At 39.6% G+C, this 26677-nt stretch overlaps 1 protein-coding gene across 1 annotated transcript in view; it reads right to left on the bottom strand.

Annotated features, from left to right (window-relative positions):
• SPOCK3 (SPARC (osteonectin), cwcv and kazal like domains proteoglycan 3) overlaps positions 1 to 26677 on the bottom strand; it is a 215418-nt gene that overhangs the window by 61877 nt on the left and 126864 nt on the right. The window contains exon 5 of the mRNA XM_063424260.1: positions 4390 to 4504. Coding sequence (XP_063280330.1) covers positions 4390 to 4504 — 115 coding nt within the window. The remainder of the gene's footprint in view (positions 1 to 4389; positions 4505 to 26677) is intronic.

The raw sequence follows: 26677 nt of genomic DNA, 5'->3' as shown, positions 1-26677 counted from the left end.
CACTACTCACAGAGAGATGCTTTTAGCCTCATTATCTTAATTTCACTTCATGCCCACTGTTTAGCAAATATTGCCATATCCATCCTGGAGACAGAAGTTACTGCTAGAGGATGCTGCAATCACATTAAGGTTACACTCACTGTATATGCTATCAAAGGGGCCACATTAGCCACATGATGCTGGGTCTTCCAGTACTTTTCACTGTGTTCAACAATGTGAGCAGATGACATATTTGTCTATTTATTTTCAAGATACTGTATGAAATTGTAAATTAATGCTTTAAAAATGTTAAGGCTATAATTCTGCAGAGGGGTTACTTCACAGGGAGTATTTAATGATATATATTCAATTAATATTTAGACAATCAATTATATTGCCAAAGATGAAAAATGTGACCTAAAGAAGTGTTTCAGATCAGTTTTTTAATTGACTTGTATGCCCACACACAGTTTATTCTTTATAGTAATCTTCATTCATTGTTAAAAGAACATTAATTTGCTTTTAAACTAGGAAAAAAATATAGTTTTGGCAGTAGCTACAGCATATAATGGAAAGTAAGATTATCCTGCACAATAAATCTGAAATAGTGCTTAAAACTATAATGAAATACCAACGTTAATGAAGGAATGCAGTATTTTTCTTTTACTGTTATGAGACACTAATTTTGAAGCTTTGAGAAAAGCTAAGGTTACAGTTAACAATAGATGTTGCTGATTTAGCTGAAATGAATAGATAAGCTTTGCTGAAATCAGTTAAAAGTTAGAGGATGGTTAGAAGAAACCGGATTTAAGATAAGCTACCCCGGATCTAGTAACTCATTGCTTGTCAAACAGAGAAACTAATCAATACAACACCAGACCTCCTGTTTCCAGAAACCCACTGAAATAGTCCTGGAAAACAGGAAACAGGGAGTTCTACCATCCATCAATCACATCTGCATTGAAAAGGTTGAAAGTTTAGAACGAGGAAGACTCGTTTTACTTCCTCCTTTTGGTGACCACTCCTCACAAAAGGACCACCGACCCATTTCAGGGAACAAACTACGCATGCTTAATGGCCTTTTTGTCAATTAGCATATGAAGTGGAGAAGAGGAAGTGACAGGGGCATGAATATGCATTTGTATTTTGTGTATTCAACATTTTTGTAAATAAAAGGCTTTGTAATTACCTGTGATCTTTGCAGTGCGCATTAGGGAGCTATCCCACGAGCTGCCCGGCGTCACAATAAACATACACATTCTAACTTTGTTAGAGAGTCTTTTGTCCGTCACGATTGGATATTGATATTAGATCGATATTCATATTTTAATAAATCAGTTATAAGGTTGCAAAAGGAAAAAAAGTCATCTTTAAAACTAATTTTGCTGTATTTTCAAAGCATTTTACTCATCAAAAGTGTTACTATACAAAAAGAACCAAAAGATTCATCTAACAGAGATCAGTCTAAACAAATTTAAAAAATGCAGACCTCCAATCATGCTCTTCTTGACAGATTCAGGTCCATGGTAGCCTAAAACCTCATGACCGCTCTCTACTCAGAAGCACCAAATACACTACCATGTTTTGTTTAAAGACCACCTTCCACAATCACCTGGGAGCCACTGAAATACAGATATGCTTAGCCACCATTGTTTCTCTCCAGTTTGTTCCACAGTTGCACCAATGTCTAAGAAGCACTGCAAAGCAACTTTGTTTTCTAGCAGCGTGTTGAGGGTTAGATTTGCCTCTTTTTCACTTAAAGAATTTTTTCCCATAAGTTGCTAAGAAACCTTAACGACAGTATTTAACCTGAACAAAGGGAGTAGTTGAAGGACATGGCAGCACAAGGCTACACCTATTGTTTTTGAGTCTCTGGGAGTTTCCCTCAGAGAAGAGAGATAAAGCCAGCTTTGGGAAAGGTAAAAGACAGAGCTGGGGGGGCAGATGCTCACTCTTGCTCTTCGGCATCGAGGACAGTCAAGCTGCCGCTTGCTGCAAAGAGAGTTGTCGTGGTTGAGGGGGAGGTAAATTTTCCAGGAAGTTGTGGGCAAACCAATCAGTGGTCAGGTTTTATGCTGGCACTTGGAGTAGCCACTGGGAGGTTTGGACACACCTCTGAGAACACAAGGGGTTAAAAGCAAGGACTCCCAGAGGGTCTGCCTCTTTTTTGGGTTCCGGTTTCAGCAGGGAAACATCTCCTACTCCCCTGCCCAGTTTACTAAGCTGGGTGGGGGAGGGGAACCATGTGGCCGGACTAAGGTAAGTCGATGCCCGGGGAAGGGGGGAAGAGAGTGAACGAGACTGGAGCTGAGCTGGCCCCATCCAGGATGGAGGGGTGGAAAACTCTGAAGGTGTTGTCCCCCCCCTAAGTCCAAGGAGAGAGATTGCTGCTTCAGAGTTTCGAACATTGGCAGCAGCCAGCAGCGAAGAAAGAGCGGGGGGAGGGGAGAGGAGAAGTTCCCGGCTGTGTAAAGAGGTGCCGAGTCTGGGACCCTGCCGGGAGGAGCCAGGAACTGTTTATCCTTTCTTGGCAGAAGGAAACTTTTTCCCAGACATTGATTCTCATGGCTTGTGGTTTCAGAGGAGAAAGAGAAAACAGCCTGGGACCGAGATGATTAAGGAAGATGAAAAGAACCCCAGATGGACAGAGATCAAGAGGAGTGGCTTTTAGGCTGGACTTTTCTTGCATAATGTTAGCCATAGACTGAACTTGAGTCCCTTTGAACATAGACTGCTTTTGGGTGGATGCAGCTGCCTCTACTTTTGCTACAGTGACTGGCACTTTAAGAGTGGAGCGAACAGAGAAGAGAGGAAGAGGGTGTGGTGGCGCCCTCTGCCCTCAGAGAAGAAACCCTCGGCCCCAGGGGAAAGATGGGGAGAGCTCGGCATGCAAGCATCCTTAAAAGAGCCCTATATGCAGTTTTAGACCATAGACAGTGGTGAGAGCACTGGACATGGAAAAAAGTGTCACCCTGGCAGACTTCTCTGGGTGGTGCCATGGGTGACATGGAAACACATAAGGGGTAGACCTGTGTTTTCTGAGGAGCAGTCTGTGGTGCGAGAGAGACTCCTCTCTCCCTTGCTGAATTGAAGATTAGTTTTTTTTGAGTGGTGATTGATTTAAAACCCAAGGTTTTGGTCTATGGAGGGTAACGTGTACGGGGTGGAAATTGGGGGAGGAGAAGAAATGTTCTGGGAAGTTTTCAATTCTGTTTTTGTGTGTGTTTAGAGTTTTCCTTTCTGTTTCTGTTCTTATGTAATGTAATAAAGTTTTGTTCTCTGTTTTCAAGTTTTGGGCCTGCTCTGCTCTGTTCTTGACCACATCTCACAGTAGCTCATTAGGAAAAACATACACTCATGGGTGTTTTAACATCTGGCCAGTGCTAACGCATGACAAGAGTTCATGGCCATCACACTGCCTGGTCCTGGGAAATCTACCATCAGCTGCTTGTGTACCCAGAAATCCTGAGCTCACTTTCTCTGGCCCTCCCCCCACCGCCGCTGCTTCTTCAGAGCTTTGAGGTTTTCCTGCTACTCTGTAGCCCTGCACTGCCCAGCCCTGCCGCTCCAGCTACCAGCGCAGAGCTCCTCATCTCATCCACCAGCCTGGGACTTTTCACCCTTCCAGCTTGGCCTCTCGGAGTCCTGCAGGGGCACCGAGATCAAACTGCCCCGGGCTTTTGTGAAAGAAAGCCCTCAAGGTTCTTGGTTCTGTTTATTACTAATGCTGTAGTTGTTGTTTGTTTGTTGTTTTGTTATATCTACTAGTAAAGAACTGTTATTCCTATCCCCATACCTCTGCCTGAAAGCCCCTTAAATTTTCTAAATTAGAATAATTTGGAAAGAGAAGATTTGAATTCTCCATCTCTAGGGAGGTCCTGCCCCCTTCCCAGCAGATATCTGTCTTTCAAACCAAGACACAGCATAATCTCATTCGTGGTCCAAAAGCAAGCTGATTTACACCTGTTGAGCACTTTTCAAATGAACTTGCTTACATAATACAGCCATTACTAACAGTTGTACAGCTCAACTGCCTGCTACTATGACCAGCAACAAGGACTTCCTTTCTATCACACTTCGTTTTCCTAAATATTCAACTAAAAACACTGAGGAGCAAGGAATAATTTCTTGTCTTAAATACACCTATAAGCATCTCCAGGAGTATTAAACAGCAAATGAGGAAAAGAACAGCAGTAACTCATACTAGAACAGCTCATTTGAAAAATACCATGGTATGTTATTATAGGTACAATTTCAAAACCCTTGGCAAAGAAACAACCTTGAACAAAACAAAGCTGGTTTTATTCAAGAATAATGAATGTTTCTGATAACTGTAATATTCCACGTGCAAAATCTCCCTTCCTTCTGGAAATGAATATTAAAAATATTTCACAAATTACCATCACTCACCTCTTCTGTCATTTCTGCCTGCATTTGTGGATTTGTCAGAAGGGCAAGGGCAACGTCCTTCACATTTCACTGAAATTTGTTTTCCTGAGACACAAGCTTGATAGTCTAATTTGCACTGTAAGGAGACAGAATGGCTATCATTAATATAAACATATTTTATTAAAAATAATTCTGGTTCTATGAAATTTGAAGTAATCTTTCATGAAATGCTTAAATCTTTCCAGACAGGTGTGAAGAAAAGTCTTCTGCATTAAATGCAACTTCTGTAAGAAAAATTAGAATAAAGAAAGGTAAAAAGTTTTTGGTTTCTAGCCTGGCTACAGTTTCAGACTCAATTCAAGCATGAAGGTACTTGTGGTGTGAGACTGATATGAATATCCATGCTAAATGGAAGTAGACTGCATAGGTTTTATCTGTATGCTATAAGCAAATAAACACAGCAACAGCATTCATTATTGAAAGGAGCAATAAACAGTCAATTTTTATAGAATTTATTACTGAATTTCTATCTTTAAGGTGACAGTATCTTGGTAAAAAGCATTAATGAATAAAATGAAAAGCTGTGCCTAACGTAATTATGCATAGTGACTATTTTTTCTGATACAGAAACAGATTCATTTGTGAGGTTCTGATCTGCGTACTTACAGCTCCAATCCAGAAACCACATAAAAGCTAACTATATCTGAGAAACAAAATTGTTGTTTCAAGTGTATAAAAATAATGTAGTTAAAAGCCACATACAGAGACAATAATATCATTGTAAACCATTGTCACTCTTACGGAAAAGCTGAACTTTTCTTCCAATAAAAAAGTTCTTTGCATAGAGATCTTTCTTTGGGATGTATGTCGTGGTTGGGGGGGAGGTGAATTTTTCCAGGGGGATGTGGGCAGTCCAATCAGTGATCAGCTTTTCTGCTAGCACCTAGATTGGTCACTCGGAGGTTTGGACACGCCTCTGAGGACACAAAGAGTTAAAAGCAGGAGTCTGGGGGGCTCGGCCTCTTTTCAGATCCTGGTTTCAGCAGAGGGACGTGTCAGGCCTCCTTCCCCTGCCCGGCCACGAGGCTGGGTGGGGGAGGGGAAACACGTGGTCGGCTCAGGTAAGCCGGAGCCCCCCCGGGGGGGGGAGAAGAGAAGGGACAGAACTGGAACTGAGCTGCCCCGTCCAGGATGGAGGGGTGGAAAACTGTGGAAGTGCCTTCTGTGTGTGCTCACCCCCCTCCTCCCCCCCCAAACTCCGGGAGAAGGTGCTCAGCCACGTGGGGGTTTGCGGAGCCTGGGAGTGCCTCCGCCTGCAGCACCCTGCTGAGAAGAAACTGTTAACCCTTGCTTGGTAGAAAGAAACTTTTCTTAGACATTGATTTTCATGACTGGTGGTTTTCGGAGAGAGGGCAGCGGCCTGAGACCGAGATGATAAAGCATGATTGGAAAGAACTCGATGGAAGAATGAGAGGAGTAGCCTTTTGAGCCGGACTTCTCTTGCATAATGTCAGCCATGGACTGAACTTAAGTCTCTTTTGAACATAAACTGCATTTTGGGTGGATACAGCTGCCCCTGCTTTTGCTACAGTGACTGGCACTTTGAAGAGTGGAGCGAGCAGAGAAAAGAGGGGGAGGGTGAGGTGGCACCCTCTGCCCTCAGGGCAGACCTGCTCCTGGAACCCTGGCCCCTGGGTAAAAAGGGGAGAGCTTGGCATGCAAGTATCCTTAAAAGAGCCCTGTATGCAGTTTTCAGCCTGTGGACAGCGGTGAGAGCGCTGGACATAGGAAAAAGAGAGTGTCACCCTGGCAGACCTCTCTGGGCGGTGCCACGGGTGACATGGGAACACATAAGGGGTGGACCCGTGTTTTCTGAGGAACAGTCTGTGGTGCGAGAGAGACTCCTCTCTCCCTTGCTGAATTGAAGATTAGTTTGTTTTTGAGTGGTGATTGTTTGATCTAAAACCCAAGGGTTGGTCTGTGAAGAGTGATGGGTGGGGAGGTAGAAACTGGGAGAAGAAATGTTCTAAGAAGTTTTTATTTCTGTCTCTGTGTGTGTTTAAGAGTATTTCTGTCCCTGTTCTTATGTAATTAATAAAGTTTTGGTGGGTTTTTTTTTTGTTTTCAAGATTTAAGCCTGCTCTGCTCTGTTCCTGATCACATCCCACAGGAGTTGTTAGAGAAAAAACATATATTCATGGGTGCACTAACATCTGGCCAGTGCTAACCCATGACAATGTATTACCTGGAAAAACATAAACAAAAAAAACAAGGGAGGGAAGCATCTACAGAGAGCTTTTTCAAAAAGCGAAAGAAGAAAGATTGTTATGGAGAACACTTCATCCTTGAACAAAAGATGCCAGATGTCTCTTTAAAAAGGTAAAGGCCACAGAACCATACGAGTCAGAAAACCAGTTCAAGTAACAAATAAAAATATGAAGTGTTTTCTATGCATTGCTACACTTCAGAACAATCTCACCCGAATTTGTCGCTTTTATTCCCTGAGTTATATTTTGTTGGGGTACATAACTTAATTGAAACGCAGTTCCATTGTATGATTCTTGGGATTTCCAGAGAATGCTAAAGCCCAAGTTTCTCCCTCTCCTAACAATATGTAAGGGGTGGGAGCACTGTAGCTATGTAAGAATCAAGAAGCCTCCTGAAAGACTTCACTTGAGGTTCCCAGTAGTATGCAGATTTAAGCACTGCAAATTTACAGAACTTTACCAACTTTTTAAGCAGACTTCTAGTCTTTTCACACTCTTATGCAGTTCTACATCTTGCATAATCTGAAGTGCATCACTGTATAAAAATAGTACATTTGTGCACCATTGCCAGTACTAAAAAGACAGAAATTAATACCTCAAATTTTGTGTACTTAAATAAAGTCATTACTGTACTTCAGTTTTGAATGCATCACCTTTTGCCAAAAAGGCATGGTTAAAGGAAAATGACACTTATAACCTTTTAATTCTCCCAAAAAATCCTAAGGTAACTGTCCCAACTGAAAGCTATATAGTATAAATATCTCATAAAGGACTAGAAAGTGGAATCAAACCAAACACCTGCCCATGCTGATTTTGAAGTAACTGAATACTTTTTCTACCTCAATTATCCTGGCTGTACAGGAGAGTGCTTACATTACTGTGATGCCCACCAGCCCTCTCTCCAGAAAGTACATGACCTAATCCATATTTTAATGCTCAAACAAGTATTTGGAGTTTGTGGAATGGATTATTGCTCAAATTTAATACTCGTCTCTGTTAAAAAGAGATGTCTTTCCTTAAGATTTGAGAGTTTTTATTATTCAAACTTAGTAGTTTAAGAATTCAAACCTACAGTGTTGTGCTTTAGGCTTTGATTACTCTGGTTGGTGAGACCACCACTTAATATTTGACATATAAACCCATTCCAGATTTGATTTACTGAGAAATAGAGTAGGAAGTGTGAAGAAAAAAAGTAGTACTTTGATTTAATTTCTGAAGATTTCTTTAATCCTTTTTTTGAGAGATTATTTTTTACAGACTCCAATGCTCCTTTGATTCACTCAGAGTGAAGTTGCTGAAGAGACTAGTAAATACTTCATAGGTGCTTCAGCTAGCATCATGAGTTGCAATTTTATTCTTTTTAATTTCTTTTCCTTTGAAGTTGTCTACTCTGTCCTATTTGCAAATAACACTGTGAAAAATGTGAAATTATTAATTCATGTTCTTATGGTTAATGATAAATTGAAAACTATAAAAAACTGTATATATATGTGTGTTGTATGAAAGTATAAGTTTCAGGATACCTTGTAACATTTTGTTAAACCAAATTATGAAAAGGCAGGCACCACCCCAGAAGCTTACATTGAGAAATAGACAAAAGGTTTACAGGAAACCAGCAGTCTCCTCAATCACCAGGAGGAGACCCATCAAGATAAGGCACCGAGCATCAAGCCTCATCATCCATATCTTGACCATTCATCAGCCATAAGGATCTATAGAAACTGGACATTAACATATGAACTGAGAGAAAGAACTCTTTTCAGCCTAGCCAGAGACACCCTTGGATTTGAATAGCTAGCTGGGACACAAAGGGAAACATGGGGAAATATTGCCGAGGGCAGAATAAAATGTATAAAAACCAAGCCCTGAACCGGGCAAATTTGTGAACCTAGGGGGAGACAGCAGACGGCCAGGTTCTGTGTCTCGAGGTTCACCCTTGGCATTTTCCCGGGAAAAAGACTGTCAAGTATCTCCGCTGTTGATGGGTTTACCGAAATTCTGTAATTCGATCTTTTGTTAATAAACCAAATTATTATTTTAACTGGAATATTGTATTGGCATTTATAACAACACTATCCTTTTAAACACTAAAAATACTTAATGCTCAACATCTGGCACAGACAGAGATACATGAGATACTGAGTGCAAGGTCAGCACACACTTCCAAACCAGTACTCCCATTCACAGGTATGGTAAAATGTTACCCTCGCTGAACTTGTTTTAAGGACAGGCAGGCAGCAGAGATATATATTCATTGTTTTCAGAAACAAAGCAACATCATGGTGCTTACATAAGCTGGAAATAATCAAGGCAGTTCTGACAATTTATTAGCAGCTAACGACACCAGAAACAGAACTCTGGTTCAAACCTCTTGACATCATTCCCCAGATTAACAGTGCATTAAGACACTGTAAAGATAGTTCAGGTAAATATTGGTGGGTCAAAATTCCTTCAGTGTTACTCTTAAACTGGTAGAAGAGCAAGAAACATACCTGAAAAGCTCCACAGAAAAAGAATTCACTGACATTCAGGCTATGAGGACACAATGAGAAACAGTGGTCAAAAACGAGAGGTGGTGTGAGGGGATTCATGCCAGTGTAGTACTCAAAGAGCTGCCTGATTTCCTAACCAGATCTCTCTCCATGACTTTTCAATGGTCTTGGGAATCAGGAGAATTAACAGGAAGCTGGCAAATGCTGACCCAGTCCCACTTCCATGCCTGGTAAAATTATGGAGAAGATTATTCTAGGAGTTACAGGAAGACATATGAAAGACAATGCAATAATTGGTCACAATCCTGGTCACAGCCAGGACAGCTTAACGAGGATGAAGTCCAACTTGACAATTTCCTTTTACAACAAAGTTACTCACCTAGCTGACCAAGGGAAGCCAGTTGATATAACCTTTTTGGATTTCAGTAATGCTTTCAATACTGTCTCTCACAGTGCCCTTCTGGACAAAATGTCCAGCAGACAGCAGGATGAGTCCATCATGTGATTGTTGAGCACCTGGCTCATGGGTTGGACACAAAGTGCTGTGGGGTAAATGGGATAACATTAGGGGTACATTAGGCTGGTGACCAGTTACTAATAAGGTTCCACACAGCTCCACTGTAGGGCCAGTGCTCTTCAGGGTCCTCATAAACAACCTGGATGCAGGACTCAAAAGTATATGAAGAAAGTTGGCAAATGACATTCAATTGGGAGGAGCTGCTGACTTCCTCCAAGGCAGAGAGGTCCTGTAGAGAGACCTAGACAAATAAGAGGGGTGGGCAATCACTAATTGTATGAAGATCAACAAAGAAAAGTACCAGATTCTGCACCTAGAATGGTGCAACCCTGGATGTACAGATGAACTGGGGAATGAGATGCTGGAAAACAGTGCCATGGAAAGGAAACTGGGGGTCCTGATTGATGGCAAGTTGAATTTGAGTCATTGTGCCCTGGCAGCCAGAAGGGCCAACTGTGTCTTGGGGGGCATCAGCCGCAGCATTGACAGCCGGGCAAGGGAGGGGATTGTCCCACTCTGCTTTGCACTGGGGTGGCCTCACTTTGAATGCTGTGTGCAGTTTTGGGTGCCACAACATAAAAAAGATATCAAGCTATTAGAAAGCCTCCAAAGGAGAGCCACAAAGCTGGTGAAGGGCCTTGAGGGGAAGCCATATGAGGAGTGGCTGAGATCACTTGGTCTGTTCAACCTGGAGAAGACTGAGGGGAGACCTCATTGCAGTCTGCAGCTTCTTCATGAGAGAAAAAGGATGGGCAGGCACTGATCTCTCCTCTGTGGTAACCAGTGACAGGACTAAAGGGAATGGTCTGATGTTGTGTCAGGGGAGGCTTAGGTTGAATATTAGGGAAAAGTTCTTCACTCACAGGGTGGTTGGGCACTGGAACAGGCTTCTCAGAGAACTGATTACAGCACCAAGCTTGACAGAGTTCAAGGCTCTCAGGAACATGGTGTGACTTGGGGATGTCTTGTGCAGGACAGGAGTTGAACATGAGGATTCTTGTGGTCCCTTCCAAGTCAGGTTATTCTATTATTCTAGAGTGTTGGAAGATAAGCTAAAGGATGTCCTATTGAACATGGAAGAGTTTTAGAATATAGAGATATAATAGAAATAGGCATAATATTAAAATATGCTAAAATAAAATGTAATTCAATACAGAAAACTGCTATGGTCTACTGTTACACAGACAAAATAATTAAGATATTAACAAAAGCTGGAGCAATTGGCTAGACATCTATTTTAAAGGAAGAAAAAATTGAGCAGTGTTTAAAACCATTATACCAGGATATATAAATGCTAGTGCAACCTACAAAACATGTAAGATAATTTCACATAGCTCTGTACAGCTTGTGACAAGGCTTTAAACCAGACAGGAATTAATTGAAAAAGGAGTAACAGGAATAATGAGAAACCTAGAAAATAGTCACCAAAAAGAGGCTGAAGGACTCTTAAGAAAAGACGATTCACATAACAGCTGTCAAACAAGCAAAAGACATCTGAAAGGTACCTGAAAAGAATACCACGATGAATGCTACAAGAAATAATTGTCTTAAATTGCTACAGAGAAGTAATAAATTATACTAGGCAGACTTTTTAAGGATAGTGACATCTTAAAATGGAGAAGCTTTTTGAATCTTAGTAATTGTCTTTACAACCAGGCTTAGATAAATCCATCAGGAATTACACCTGTGCAGCTTATCTTGCTTTGAGAACATGGGTGGATCAAATGGCATCAAGGTCATTCAGTTGGGAAGTACAGTACAGATCCGCTACAGGAATGAACCAGTGTCAAGAGATTACTGATTGTATAAATCTTGTTAATTTACTCAAGAGTTTGAAAGATGTGTAATGAATGAACTAGGGAGATGGCACAAAAGGAAAGAAAAGTAAGGCTTGTAGTGGTCTACTGATCCTAGATAATTTCAGCAAAATTCTTTTTGGTACTGAGTGTATTTGTGCTCTCCTGAGGTCTTGAAAACCTGACATATGATTTGAGAACATTGTAAATATTTTTAGATAAACTAAAACAAAAATTAGTTGAATATATAAAATGCTATGCAATGTGAAATATGAACAGAAAAATCCTTAAATTGGATAACGACATCTCACATATAATTTATTTGCTTTCATCTGCAGAACCATCATCTATTTGTAAAAAGACATCACAGAGGGACAGTGTGTGAGACAGCTGTAAATTAGTTGCTATTTGCAGAATTCTCAAAATGTACAAGGAATAAAGACATATTAAAGTATATGAGAAATTTAGTTTAACTGTCTGGCTACCGTAAAATAAAAGACCTAAGAGTGTACTGACAACAAATTCCTGATTAGATAAAAAGGAGTAATGTCCATTCCATGTGTTATGTGAATGAAGAGCCCTCTGGAAGAAAGCAATAGAATTAGGATTGCATTCTAAGTCTACCCAAAAAGAAAGATAAAGTCCTCGAGTAGCATTGACTCTGGCATTTCCTATAATTTTATCAATCTGCTTCTTCTCACAGACTTAATTCTGTTCCTTTTTGAAAATGCTACAACCTCAGTGCAAGTTTTTCCACAACAGTACTGTCTTGCCAGGAATATCTAGTGACTTTTAAACAATACTAACTAAAACTAAGTAATGAGGATTCCTGTGACTTCTCTGGCAAGTAAAGAACAAAGCCTTAAGTGTTCTGCAGACACTCCCCTCCAATCCCTCTTTTCCATCTGTATACATGCTGGGCATCTGGAAGCAGATATGGTACACCCCTACAGCACACAAGTCAGCAGAAATTAGCTGCCAAGATATTCACCTAGATGACCAGAGAATACTGTGTCCATTATGTGCTTCAAGCCCTTCACACTGAAAGACTGAAGCTTGACCAGATATAAAACACACTCTTTTCTAAACAGAAGTTTATCTGTAATATTGGACAAAATGTGAATTCACTGTTAAGACTCTCAGATATTTTCATCTGCTGAGGTGCTGAGACTTACAGAAATGCTTTCTAGAACACCATCATATTTAATACTGAACATTTAGTAAATTACTTTTTAGACAACCATTAATTAATATTTATGCAACTGTAGAGCGTCTCATCCTTGAAAAGTAACCACCACTTTTAAGCGTACCTTATCTCAACAATAGCTCTGTAGAAGTCCTAATGTTTTTGTACATATAAAAATCAAACAAAGCATGCTATCCAAGTCTAGAAAAAAATACACACCTAAATAATTAAATTCAGATTCCTCCTGATAACTATCAGTGAATATGCTACAAATAGAATTGCTGGGTTTATTTGGAATATCCTTTCAAAGTTTATATGTTCCCACCAAAACATGGTCACAGTTCTTTCTTTCCTGTATATTTTCTAGATGATCAACAATTCATGCTCAGAAAAATTCTATATGATGCAATCAACAGGATCTCTGAAAAAACAGCTCATGCTAGAGTACCACAAAGATATATTTTTTCCTGTATCATTGTTTCACAGGTAGAAATCTTTCCGACAGAACCCCACATTCATGCATCAATACAGATGTTTTCTCTCTCTTGTTAGAAGCTGGTATCTCTGACAGCTGAACAGATAAACTGATTACTCAGTACTATGTGCTTTCAACTTATCTTCATGCTGTTTTCTTATCCACATTCCCCATTTTCAAACTTAATTCCTATCTAAAAAAGCTTACATACGTTCCCCAGCACAAAATTTGCCTCTGCTGTATTTGGTGCAAATTGTTATGTGAAATTATGCCCTCAGATTTGAATCTAAGTCAAATATGTTAAGAAAGTGTGAAATACAAAGTTGTATTTTGTGTCAGGGAAATAAAAAGAATGTGTAATTGTAATTGTAGAACACAGCCATGGGACAGTTATAAAGATGAGTTCTAATAAACAACCGAGGAAAGCATGGAAGGTTTTTGAACAAACTTTGCTTGCAATTACCTATTATAAATCTCAAGCTATTCTGTAATAAGAGTCTTTGAATTATAACTTTAGAAGCTTGTTTTGTATTAAAGAATTTTAAACTGTAGTTTTACAATGTAAAAAGGCTTTCTCACAGACTGGTAAAAAAAACATCCTGGAATACTGAAATTTAAAATAGATCACAATAGGTATTGAATAATGATGTTAAATATTGGAAATAGAAACTGCTGAGAAAAGCTTATGAATATGTATGAATATAGCCAATAAAATCCAGCAAGTCCAGCAATTGGTGTGCAGTCGGAAGGGAAAACCCCTACCACTGTACCCAGCGCGCTGTCTTTGCTCACACTTTACCATGCTAATTAATTAATTATTAAATTGAATTGCTGCTTGTTATATTGGCCATGTCAAGCATCTCATTTCTAACAAAAGTATCTATTTTTAACTCGGTTGTTCCTGTCACCAAACATAGGGGCAGGGTGGGTAGGGTGAGTGTTGACCAGGTGTGTTCCAGGTCCAGTTCAACACAGACCATTACTCGATACAGAACTGTTATGGGTTAACGCAGATTGGTTTTTAGTTAAAGAAGAATATGGACTATTGTGCTGTCAGGACCTTGGATTTCTTTAGAAAAGCCAAGGACGTATCAAGGGCCAGTTCTTGACTATTGGCATGTGGTTTGACCACTGAGAAAACAGAATGTGACTTTTGGCAATACCCATATAAAAGTGAGGCTTTGTTTGAGCCCTCCCTCTCTTCCCTCCCGGTGAGCCACCAGGTAACATCATGGGCCGCGGCAGGGCCCGGATTAGGCCCGCTCTGCCTTGGGCAGCCGGGCTGGGCCTGGCCCGGTCTCTGGGAGCCGCTGCTGCGGGGAGCGGCCTGGGCGGCCGAACCGAGCTCCTCTCCTCCCCGGCTGCCGGCGGGGAAGAGGGGAGGCTCTGGGTCGGCAGGGCTGGCCATGTGCTGGAGGCCGCAGCAGAGGGGGTCAGGCCATGGCTAGGCCCGGAGCAGCCAGCAGTGAGGAAAAGGAGCTTGCAGACACTGATGGCAGCCCCGAGCTGAGCTACCTTAGATCACATCGAGGGGTGGAAAAGAGAGCATCCACCAGCCTGTCCCACCGGCATGGCTTTGAGATCTTTGCAGCTGCTGCTCGGCGAGACCATATGAGCACCGCAGGCCCGGCAAGCTTTAACGCTTTCCTGCCAGCAAATGGAACTCCAAGAGCACCAGCCCTTCCTGAAGTGAGAACAGACAAAGTGATTGAACTATAAAGGGACATAGCATGAAACTTCAAGAGTGAGTGAAAAGACTATTTGGAACAAAGGAGAAGGAGTGGCCTAATTTGGCTGGACGTCTCTAGTAAATTATGGATAATGGACTTTTTTTTCTTGTGACATATGAATGCTGTCGGGGGGGATGTAAAGCTCTAGTTAAAAGTGATATGAAGCTCTTTGCTCCTAAGGAAAAGGAGATTTTTAGTTTTTGAGATGAAGATGATTTGAGAAATAGAAGAGAACATTTGTTTTATACTAGAAAAAGGCACCCTTAAACAGTACCCCTAATAAGCAGATATGGCCCATATGCAGTGTTGGGAAAGCTGCATTTGAGAAGGACCTCACAAAGGCAGGTTTCTGGGCGGCTGTCTTTGTGAGAGATGAGACCCACAAGACAACTTTTATGTTGTTAGTGGAGAAATTCCATAGAAGTTTCTAAGAGAGACTCCTTTCCTAAAAGAACAGATGAAAGATTATATTTGAATGGTGAAACTGACTGAAAATTACAAATTTTGTCTCTTTATATTGTATGTGAGAAAGTAAACCATTAGCAAGAGTCGTGAAAGTGCTTTGAAAACTTTCATTTTATTTTCTTTCCCTCTTTCTTTTAGTGTGTGTTAATAATTTTTTTTTCTTTAAGTTGAGCCTGTTTTGCCTTTTCTCCTAATCTTATTTTCACAATGTAATATATGATGTAATTCGTGTTCATGCAATATAAATGTATAAGCATTCATGTTCATGTAATATGATGTATTGATGGTATAAATTCAGCCTCATTTTAGGGGGAATATGGTAGCAGTCACCTGGGCTTGGAAAAAAAGTAAAAGGATTAAGAATTGTGAATGCCCTTGCTCGAAACTTGGGCAAGGACCATGATTTACAACAGAAAGGAGGGTGGCTATGAGAAGAGATAAGCCCACTCTGGAGATGGACTTGAACACAACCGACAATTATCGCTTGATATGGATCTAGACTTCATCATCTGGGGTGTGCATCCCAATATGAGACTCCCAGAAATCAAATCAAGTATTCATCTCTTCTCAAAAACCCAATCAACCCTCCGGCAGTGAGGACAGAATTACATGAATATGGAAAAGGAGTCGAAAAGGACAAAGAAGTATGAAGCAATGCCCTGTCCGGCCAAAACCTGTATATAAACTGACCTTGCTGGGACTGAAATTGTGAACAGGGGAGCTCCGGTGCGATAGAGGCTGAAACTAGGTTCACCCAGTGCCGACCCCGGGCTTGACACTGACTTTGTTTGTGGCTTTTTCGTTTTTGCAAATTTTGTTTCCAAATTTTATTTTTGTAAATTATTAATAAAATTCATTGTTATTAACTGGATTGGCTACGCATTTATAACATACAATAAGAAAATATTTAAACCTCTACATAATTTGGTGTTTCTGCATGGTTTTGAATTCAAAACCATTACAAGAACATAGAAGAGAAGTAAAGGACTGCTTCATACAATCACTTTAGGCTGGCTTTAAATGAAGGCGAAAATATGGTCAAAGTTGGTGATGTGGTAAACTTAATTTTGAAAATTTTATGTAATTTTGAATTTCTTTACAAAAAGCAGCCAAGAAAGTATAGAATTTCAAGCCAAATGCAGCTAGGCATAATGCCAAGAGATCATATTTTCAACTAATTCAAGCTTATGAAAGGAAAAATTAATGTGCAAATCTATGTATGAAGCATCACCCGGATCTACAGATGCCTTTTTGTCTCATCAGTAACCTGCTAAGCATGTGTATTACTCACCTAAAAAATAGGAGTTTGGATAAAAAGCTTTTCAGCAAACAAGTACTATTTAAAATGAAAACAACTGTTGAATATATTAACGATAAAGACATGCAACTAGCACTTTGATCAGAGAAAAACAGGAAATGTGTCTACTGAACCAAGACCCTGAGCAAAGAAAATCTTTTGTGGTTGAAAAAAACCCGATGATACATTGTTTATGAAGCTATGAATTAGAGAACACTATTTTCATGAAAAAATGAAAACCTGTATGCATAGTTTTCTTCCCATCCACCATGTCTGTTTTCTTCAGCACTCTGCAGTGCAATAGTATAAAAGTTTGAAATCACTGAAATCAGGTCAACTAGACAGTCAGTCTTTTTCAGACACCCTAGAACACATATTAAGTCTCAGAAACATGCCGATAGATGCCGACTGGGATTCTTTAAATTAGGCACCTACTTATCTTTGCTCTCCTACTTAGACGCTCTTAAAGACACATGATGCTTAGGAGCTTCTGCAAATCCTTCAAAGAACTTATCTGCTTTTAAAATCAGCTGTCTGAATTTTTAGATACGTACTCAGTTTGGAAAATATGCACCTCACTAACTTATTCTATACATATTGCAAACAGGCTAACTAATATTTTATATCATCAAGTAAGAACACAAAGCTTAATTAATGGTAAATCCCTACTTGAAATACACTATTTCTAGTAAATTAAGAATAACTATTAATAATGCTTTTAGTATTTGTGTACAAAATATATTTCCTCATATCCAAATTAATATTTCAATATTCCTTGAATACAATAAATTGTGTAAAAAGATATTTCAAATAAAAAATAAAATTATTGTGTTTTTAAAAATTTATTCACAAAAGGGCTAAAAATATATAACCATGTTATATATTATATTGTGCTCTTGACTTACTCCAAAAATATAAACATTGATGCAGTCTGAAAATTTACTAAAAGCTTCTAGTAAGCATGCTTAACACACACAAAAAAAAATCTCTTTCTGACATATATAAGCATATACTTAAATCCATAAATTCTGGCTCTTATTCAGAGCTCTTGCCTGTATAGTCCAAACCTCAGCACTTCATCAGGCTCCTTGTTTCAAACTTCTCCATATTTATCCCACCCAAGCTAGAGATGCACAGAATGTGACGCAGCACTGTGTGTATGTGAGATCCTTGGTGTACCCCATTACTGGCGTTCAGTATTTTGCAATTTGGAAAAATTTTCTTGAGAGACAGAAAAATAAATATTGCTCAGATAAAACTAACTCTACATTTTCAAGTTCCCACTACAAATTTGAGAATTAACATTTGTTATAAACATAGATGGTTAATTCATGTTTTTATGATAAATTAGAAATTTATAAAGTTGTATAATGTGATATCAGGTAGAAGTTTATGTTTTAAAGAGACTTTGCAGCAGACGGCGAAACTGACAGCCCCGAGACCGCTGACACCTCCATTCATAAGAGAACAAAGGGATTTTTCCGAGAAAGCCCGCAGCTGCCCAAGTACCAGGGAGGGGACCCCGGAGATAAGCTGGCACCAGCAACTCACACCTTGGGTGCCGGCTTCGCGGACCATCAAGTCACATCCTCGATATCTCGACCACTCATCAACTATAAGGACCTATTGAAATTGGACATTAACACTTGAACTAAGAAAAGGACTCTTTTCTGCTTGGTTGGGGAGCCTCTCGAATTTTGTTTAGTTAGTGGGGAAACAATGGTGAATCTGGGGAAATATTGCCATGGACTAAATAAAGTGTATAAAACCCAAGCCCCAAACAGGGCGAATTTGTGAACCGTTGGGGGAGATATCAGGCTGCCAGACCCTGTACCTCATGGTTCACCCTTGACATTTCCCGGGAAAACTCTGTCAAGTTTCTCCGCTGTTGGTGGGTTATCGAAATTCTGTAATTTGATTTGTTATTAATAAACCAAATTATTATTTAAAATTGGAATATCCGATTAGCATTTATAACAACATTCAAAGAAAAATTTTAAAGGTGAACAAAAACATTTTGTTGCATGCAAATTTCTGAATAATGGCAACAGTAACACAGAAGTAATGGCAAAGCTGTAAAACCCTATAACAAGACATAAATGGCTTCTAAAGTGTGGAACTTTTTGTTAAAACAATTTGCTTATTCCTTATTAGCATGCATTATCGCTGTATTTTTCATGTGATATGACTTCCTAAGCCATGCTGGCTTGATTGCATTGCCAATTAAACAAGTTCAATTTATCCAATTATATCTAAGTTGAAATATTTATAAAGTTGTATCTGAGGTAAAATAGCATCTAAAGGGCATGCCTATTAGTTTCAATTACAGGAAAAATAATAAAAGTACTAAAAGCAACTTGCACAGACGTAGACAGTACATACTGTATGCTAACATTAATTTGAGCTTGTCAAGGGTTAACACTGGCCAGATGTTAATGCACCCATGAATATGTTTTTTCCCTAACAACTACTGTGGGATGTGATCAGGAACAGAGCAGAGCAGGCCTAAATCTTGAAAACAAAAAAACCAAAACTTTATTACGTTACATAAGAACAGAGACAGAAAACTCTTAAACACACACAGAGACAGAAATAAAAACTTCTCAGAACATTTCTTCTCTTCCCCCAGTTTCCACCCCCCACACATTACTCTCTACAGACCAAACCTTTGGGTTTTAAATCAATCACCACTCAAAAAAACCCCAATCTTCAATTCGGCAAGGGAGAGAGGAGTCTCTCTCGCACTACAGACTGTTCCTCAGAAAACACGGGTCCACCCCTTATGTGTTTCCATGTCACCCATGGCACTGCCCGGAGAAGTCTGCCAGGGGACACTTCCTTTTTCCTATGTCCATCGCTCTCACCGCTGTCCATAGGCTGAAGCTACATATAGGGCTCTTTTAAGGATACTTGCATGCCGAGCTCTCCCCCTTTTCCCCCTGGGGTCGAGGGTTCCGAGAGCAGGTCTCCCCTGAGGGCAGAGGGCGCCACCACACCCTCCCCCTCTCTTCTCTGCTCACTCCACTCTTAAAGTGCCAGTCACTGTAGCAAAAGCAGGGGCAGCTGTAATCCACCCAAATGCAGTTAATGTTCAAAGGAGGCTTGAGTTCAGTCTATGGCTAACATTATGCAAGAAAAGTCCAGCTCAGAAGCCACTCTTCTTCAATTCCCTGCCCATCGGGTTCTTTCCAATCATGCTTTATCATCTTGGTCCCAGGCTGTTTCTCTCTCTCTTCTGAAACTACCAGTCATGAGAATCAATGTCTAAGAAAAGTTTCTTTCTGCCTCAGAAAGGGTTAACAGTTTCTAGCTCTCAGCAGGGCTGCAGGCTCAGGCACTCCCAGGCTGGGCAACTCCCACGTGGCTGGGCATCTTGTCCCGGAGGCAGGGGGGGGGGGGGGAGGGTGAGCACACACAGAAGGCACTTCCACAGTTTTCCACCCCTCCATCCTGGATGGGGCAGCTCAGTTCCAGAGTCCTGTCCACTCTCTTCTCCCCCCCGGGGCCCCAGCTTACTTTAGTTCCACCGCATGGTTTTCCTGAGCCCAGCCACGTGGCTCCCCTCCCCCACTCAGCCCAAAGCTGAGCAGGGGAGAGGAGATGTTTCTACTGCTGAAACCAGAACCCAAAAGAGACCGAAACCCCCTGGAGTCCTGCTTTTAACTCTTTGTGTCCTCAGAGGCGTGTCCAAACCTCCGAGTGACCAATCCAGGTGCCAGCAGAAAAGCTGATCACTGATTGGCTTGCCCACATCTCCCTGGAAAAATTCACCTCCCCCTGCAACCACGACCGAGCTCTAAGTGCTAGATTTTATTATACAGTCCAAAATACAAAGCTCAATGTGCTATCAGTGACAAAAAATATTCACGTAATTCCATATTCATACTAGTTTTCACTCTGTCAGGAAAGAAACATGGTGTTGTACAAGGGGGAATTAACATTCCAAAGCATGACTGTTTCTCACTAGATCACATATCTCCTCTTGAGCTTAAAGAGCTTGTTGGGGGTTAGATTTGTTTTTTTTTTTCACTTACAGAATTTTTTTCCCATAAGTTTCCAAGAGGCCTTGATTACTTAGTCAGAACAAAAGGGAGTACTTGAGGGACATGGCAGCACAAAGCTACACCTATTGTTTTTGAGTCCCTGGGAGTGTCCCTCAGAGGGGAGAGATGACGAGGTTTGGGAAAGGCAAGAAGACAGAGCTGAGGGAGGGGAACTCACTCTTGCTTGCTCTCAGCCTCGGAGAGGACAGTCAAGCTGCCCCCATTGCAAGAAGAGTTTGCGGCCATCACTCTGCCTCTGTCTCGTCCTGGGAAATCTACAGTCATCTGCTCATGTACTGAGGAATCCTGAGCTCCGAGCTTTGAGGCTTTCCTGCTACTCTGTAGCCCTGCATTGCCCAGCCCTGCCGGGACATCCCCTGCCACTCCAGCTACCAGCGCAGAGCTCCTCATCTCATCCACCAGCCTGGGACTTTCCTCCCTTCCAGCTCGGCCTCTCGGAGTCCTGCAGGGGCACCGAGATCAAACTGCCCCGGGCGTTTTTGTAAAAGAAAGCCCTCAAAGTTCCTGGTTCTGTTTATTACTAATGCTGTAGTTGTTGTTTGTTTGTTGTTTTGTTATATCTACTAGTAAAGAACTGTTATTCCTATCCCCATACCTCTGTCTGAAAGCTCCTTTAATTTTTTAAATTAGAATAATTTAGAGGGAGGGGATTTGAATTCTCCATCTCTAGAGAGGTCCTGCCCCCTTCCTAGCAGATATCTGTCTTTCAAACCAAGACAGAGCTACATCTTGTAGAGACAAAAAACTGTGCCTTAGTTGTTCCCCCTTGTGCTGTTAGTACTTGATTTCTAAAACATGCAAAAATTATTCTTGTTCTGTGACAAACGTATGGATTAAAACCAGGACAACATAAAGCCATGTTTTCATATATTATGTTTTGAATGAAGAACCAGACTGAAAAATTTTGCTACACCAATGCTTATTTTTCTTTTTCAGTAAGTCCATGGTGGACTAAGATTTTCCTTTTTTTGCCGTAGTTGACACATTGCTATGATGCAGAGGACCTACCTCTGATACTCAGTCATATGTCTGAATTTGTTTTCAATGAAATATTTATGAAGCAATTGGCTCACAATTATAATATTTCATTGTGAGCTTGCCAGAACTACAAATTTGAAAAAAAACCCAACAAAATGTGAGACCTGGAAAATGATTCTTTAACATTACAGACATTTTTCCTCATTGGAATCTGACAAAAACAAACAAACAAACAAAAAAAAAACCAACAAAAAAAACCCAACAAAAAAAGCCCCCAAAAAAACCCAAAAAACAAGACCAAAGTTTCTCTTTTTCTCCAGGCTAACATGACTAGTCTATAGCACTATAGCATTGCTGGTCTAAATCTGTTATGGTGTCTGAAACCTAAATTTCACAGTATTTCAGGTTCTTTCTAAATGCAAATGTGACCTGCACGAACATATGTGTAAGGATCTTTTTAGAAGCTAAACAATTTTCTCTGTTTTATTACTAAATGTAATTACATGTTTTAAAAATTTTAATTTGAATAATTACATTCTTTCTAGTAATTTTCACTTTATTTGCAGTTCTGCAGTTAATTGCTACAGAATGCTTTCACTGGGCCAAGATCTGAGCCAGTTCTTGTTTGCAATTTGCTTGTTTCCATCTCAACTTCTTTAACCCCATTCTTATCACTGATTGTTACTATAAACTCTCAAAATTAGTTCCCTAGGTTGACGTTATTTCGTTTCATGTAATTTTTAACCATTCTCCCTCCCTATTAAAAGCTTCTTTTCAATTTTCTTATGGAAATAAATGCCTAAACAGTAGCTTCCCAAGATCATAAAAATCCTCTTAACCCACCTAACTAGCTCTTGAATTGTTACCATCCTTATCTTCTACTCCACTTAAACTATATGGTTTAATGAGCTTCAACTTGTAGATTTGAGGCAGTGTCTTTTGATCTCCTCCTTTCAACTGACACAGCTCATCTCTAACTTCTATACTATTTTCTCAGTGCCTCAATGTTTCAAACAACTACAAAACATAAGAACATTATTAATTGTCTCAACACCCCAGACCCTTCTCTGTTGGTTTCTTTACATAAGTGGTTTCTGCTCCACAAGGCTAACTATCCAAGTTCCTGTGTTCAGCTCCTATGCATTTCTGCCTGCATATAATGTGGACACATTTTTCTGGAAAAGAATTGCTGTGCCAAAATGATTCAGATTATTTTACTTGTAATTCTAGTTAGAACATTTTTAATACTATTTTCAAAAGATTAACTTCTGATGGTTAAACCTCTCAGAGAAAGACTGTTCTCCACATAAGTATGTATGTCTCTAATGCAGTCTAAAGTTCAAGAAATCTGAATCTTTAACTATAATCTCCACTTCACTTTCAGAAGTGTGACTTCTCTTGTTTTACTGGTTGTCCCATCGGACAGTTAACACACAAATTTACATTCCAAATTTTGGATCCATATCCTAGTGCCATGACATGAGAGTAATTTAATAAACACTGATACTTCTTTCAGTTATCTGTTTGTCCTATTCTTTGATTGATTTTTCCTTACAGCCCAGATGCTTTCCATTCTAGAAAAAAGATAAAACCGTTTTAAAAAACATACACAGAATCACAGTATGACCCTATGTTTGAGGGTTGGAAGGGACCTTACAAGATCATCTAGTTCAGACTCTCTTGCTACGGGCAAATAAACCTACTTTTCTCAAAGCCCGTCTAAGCTAGCCTTGAACACTTCCAGGGATAGGGCAACCACAACATCTCTGGGCAACCTGTGCTAGTGACTCATCACCTATATTGTAAAGAATTGCTTCCTAATATATAACCTAAATCTATTCATGGTCTGTTTAAAACTATTCTCCTTTATCCTATTACAACATGCACTTGAAGAAAGTTTCTCTCCAACTCTCTTGTAGTTCTCCTTTCTTGTCTCCTCTATCACCTGGAGAATGAATTTCTCATGAATACATTCCAGGAAACCCCTGGAATGCTTATGCCCTGCTGTGTTGTCCCTCCAACAGGGCAGCTGAAATCCCTCATGAAGACAAGGGCTTGTGAAAGTGAGCCTGCTCCTATCTGTCTATAGAAGTCCTCATTCATTTGTTTTTCCTGGTGGAGTGGCCTGTAGCACTCCCCCACTTAAATGTCACTGATTCCCGTCTCCCCTTAATCCTGACCCTTAAGCTCTTGGTCAGCATCTCATTCATTCTGAGGTGCACCTCCATTTAAAGGAATTACGTAGACGAAGCCTTTGGAAAATACTTTTCAGTCCATAAAGTTGCATTTTTTTTAATTGAAGTATTAAAGTTTAGGTATCTCTTAATGCAACTTCAATATATAATTTTATATTGAATGAACATGATATTCTGGAAATGAAAAAGGGAATCAAACTCAATTCTTACTCATATAAATACATCATCATAGTCTAAGAAATACTGAGTTGCTCAGAATTTCAAAATATTAAAGTTTCGGTAAAGTATTTTGTTATCTAAGCTACTGTCTTCTTTCTTTACTGCTTTAGCAGCTCTTTTGAATGCAGTAGATAAAGAGGAGATCAGTTATGTATAATTTGATATAATTTGGAATTTTTAGTACATCAGCCTATTTAAAAATCTGGATTAAATAAAGTTAGTCACCCTTATGATATTACACTCTGCCCTTTTTTTTTTTTTTTATACCCCATCCTATCAATATAAAGGTTCCAGATAAAATTTCAGGCCTTACTGGCAAAACCCATCTATGTCTGATTTTCCAGCTTCAGCCAATCTCCTTTCCTTCTTTTTTCACTGTTTGCCTTTTTTAAGCATTTAAACAATCAACAACCAGTTTCTACTATTTCTGTAAAAACACAAAGTGTACTCCAGGATCAAACATGACACATTTTATTTTTCTCACTGTCTATTCGTCATCTTATAGTGTCATTCAAGAAAAGTTTTTTACAGGGTTTTCATTGTTTATGGAGTTTCTTAAGGTGAGAGATTGGGGCAGAAGAAGGGCTGGCCATGGTTTGTTGGCTTTTTTGGGGGTTGTTCCCCCCCCCCGCCCATTTACAAACAAATTTTTTATTTGTCAGTGTACCTCAGCCACAAGTTCATTGTAACAGTACAACCCAGATTTGGTCTGTAGAAGGTTTTAGATTTTTCCACTTAGAACGGGGTGATTTTGGCTGGGTGTTGCTTGGGCTAGAGACACAAATCTTAATTTTGATATGTCCCTTTTGACAAAATCTACTTTTATTAGAGAAAGAAATCAGTGCTGGTAGAGCACCTGGAAGAAGCTGCTTCTTCCAGCTGCAAAAGTAAAGTATCTGTATGCTGTCAAGAAAATTATTTCAGAGAGATTACATTGTTTTATTACTAAAGGTGACAGGCAATGATTTAACGTTATTATTTTTGGCCACATTTCAACTGACAGCTAAGTCTACAGCAGATTGCTTAGTAACAAATCAGATAAAAATGGAAAGGCATAGTGGATTAGGCCAATTTAAGAAGTAAGACTGACATACACTAAATCAGGCTTGTGAAAAATACTTTCATTTACTATGTAATAGCAATTCTGTTTCTAGCAATCTCTCCTGAAGTAGAAAAGAACTTTCAACAGCTGAGGCATGTGACCTGAAAGCTCACAATACACTAATTAATAAATTTAAATCCATATAAGTTGATTTAAAATAACCCTTAATTAACTCTTATTTTAAGTCATTAAAATAACAACAAAGATTAAAAATGCCAATAGGTATTTTTTTTGATTCTTAGCAACAAGCTGTCTTACACTAAACACACTGCTAAAAGATACAGATTATTAAGTTAAAATTTTGAAATACCTGAAATGAGTAAAGATAGCTATGATTTTAAAAAGAAAAATGTTAAACGTGGGATGCCCTGAGAATAAAAATCTGTTTCAGATTCATGCAAAATGATAAATGAAACTTGAATGGAGTAGTAAACTCACTCCTTCACATAGTGCAATTTTATCCCCAACTCTTTCAAACCTCCCCACAGAAAGGAATTGTAATTTGGGAAACTGAGGAAAGTATTTGAATATTTAAAATATCTAAATCCACCTACCTATCTGTGGAGTCTTTCAAGATTTTTATCTTCTTTTCTGATTTCTTTCCTATACAGGTTGCATCTAAGTCTGAGAAGCTAGTTTAGACCCATTACTTTTGGAAGACATTTTTTCTTGTTATTTATACATACATGGTTGTCATCAATAAGACAAAGCTTTCACAGGTAGGAGAAAACATATTTCATAAAAATTCCACTATCAATATGAAGCCATCTTGAGCAAATTGTTGCTAACAATAAAACTGCCAAAGAGATTCTGGCATAAAAACATGGGACAATGGGCATAATTTAAAGATTAAGTTATTTCTGCTGTGTTTTCAAAATACTGCAAGCACTGTTCATTGATCTTATTTAAGGTTAGATTTTGCTGAAGTGGGACTAATTTTCAACTGCATTCAACTTGAGAGAAAACTTCAGCCCATTACACCAAATAGCAGAGCTAAAATCAAAATATGCAAAATCCACTCAAAAGAAGATTTGTTTGCATGACCATATTTTTTTTTCCTCTTGGCCATTTTTCTGAAAGTCCAATTACAATATACTGCAATATGGGAGAATTGTTCCAGCAGAAGCATCCAAGCCTGAGCATCACCATCATCCCAGTTACACCAGCAGCTTTACAGCGTGTGCTGCACAGCAGTGAGTTGCCTCCCTGGGTGAAAGAATGGCAGCAGCTGGGTTGCTGCCTCAAAACAACTCATCTGAGCTGCACTTCATATCCTTTTATTTCCCTATTAATCCCAGGATAGATGAAGCTACAAACAGGCTGTGTTTTTCATGGAGAATGTCAAGTATATAGGGATACTAAAGGCTTATGAGACAGCACTTCTTGAGAATTCCTAATGTAAAAATGCATACTGCACTTTCAAATGCCAAAGTTTAGAGAAATGCAGAAGGTAAAAAACAGACCAGCTGCAGAACACATGCAATACTATTTAAAGGCCATTAAGTAAAAATTGTACCACCACCATG

Source organism: Prinia subflava (assembly GCF_021018805.1).
Source record: "Prinia subflava isolate CZ2003 ecotype Zambia chromosome W unlocalized genomic scaffold, Cam_Psub_1.2 scaffold_2cwr_NEW, whole genome shotgun sequence".
Taxonomy (NCBI): Eukaryota; Metazoa; Chordata; class Aves; order Passeriformes; family Cisticolidae; genus Prinia; species Prinia subflava.
Note: the sequence above shows the minus strand (reverse complement) of the source record. Positions and strands in the feature narration are given on the sequence as shown.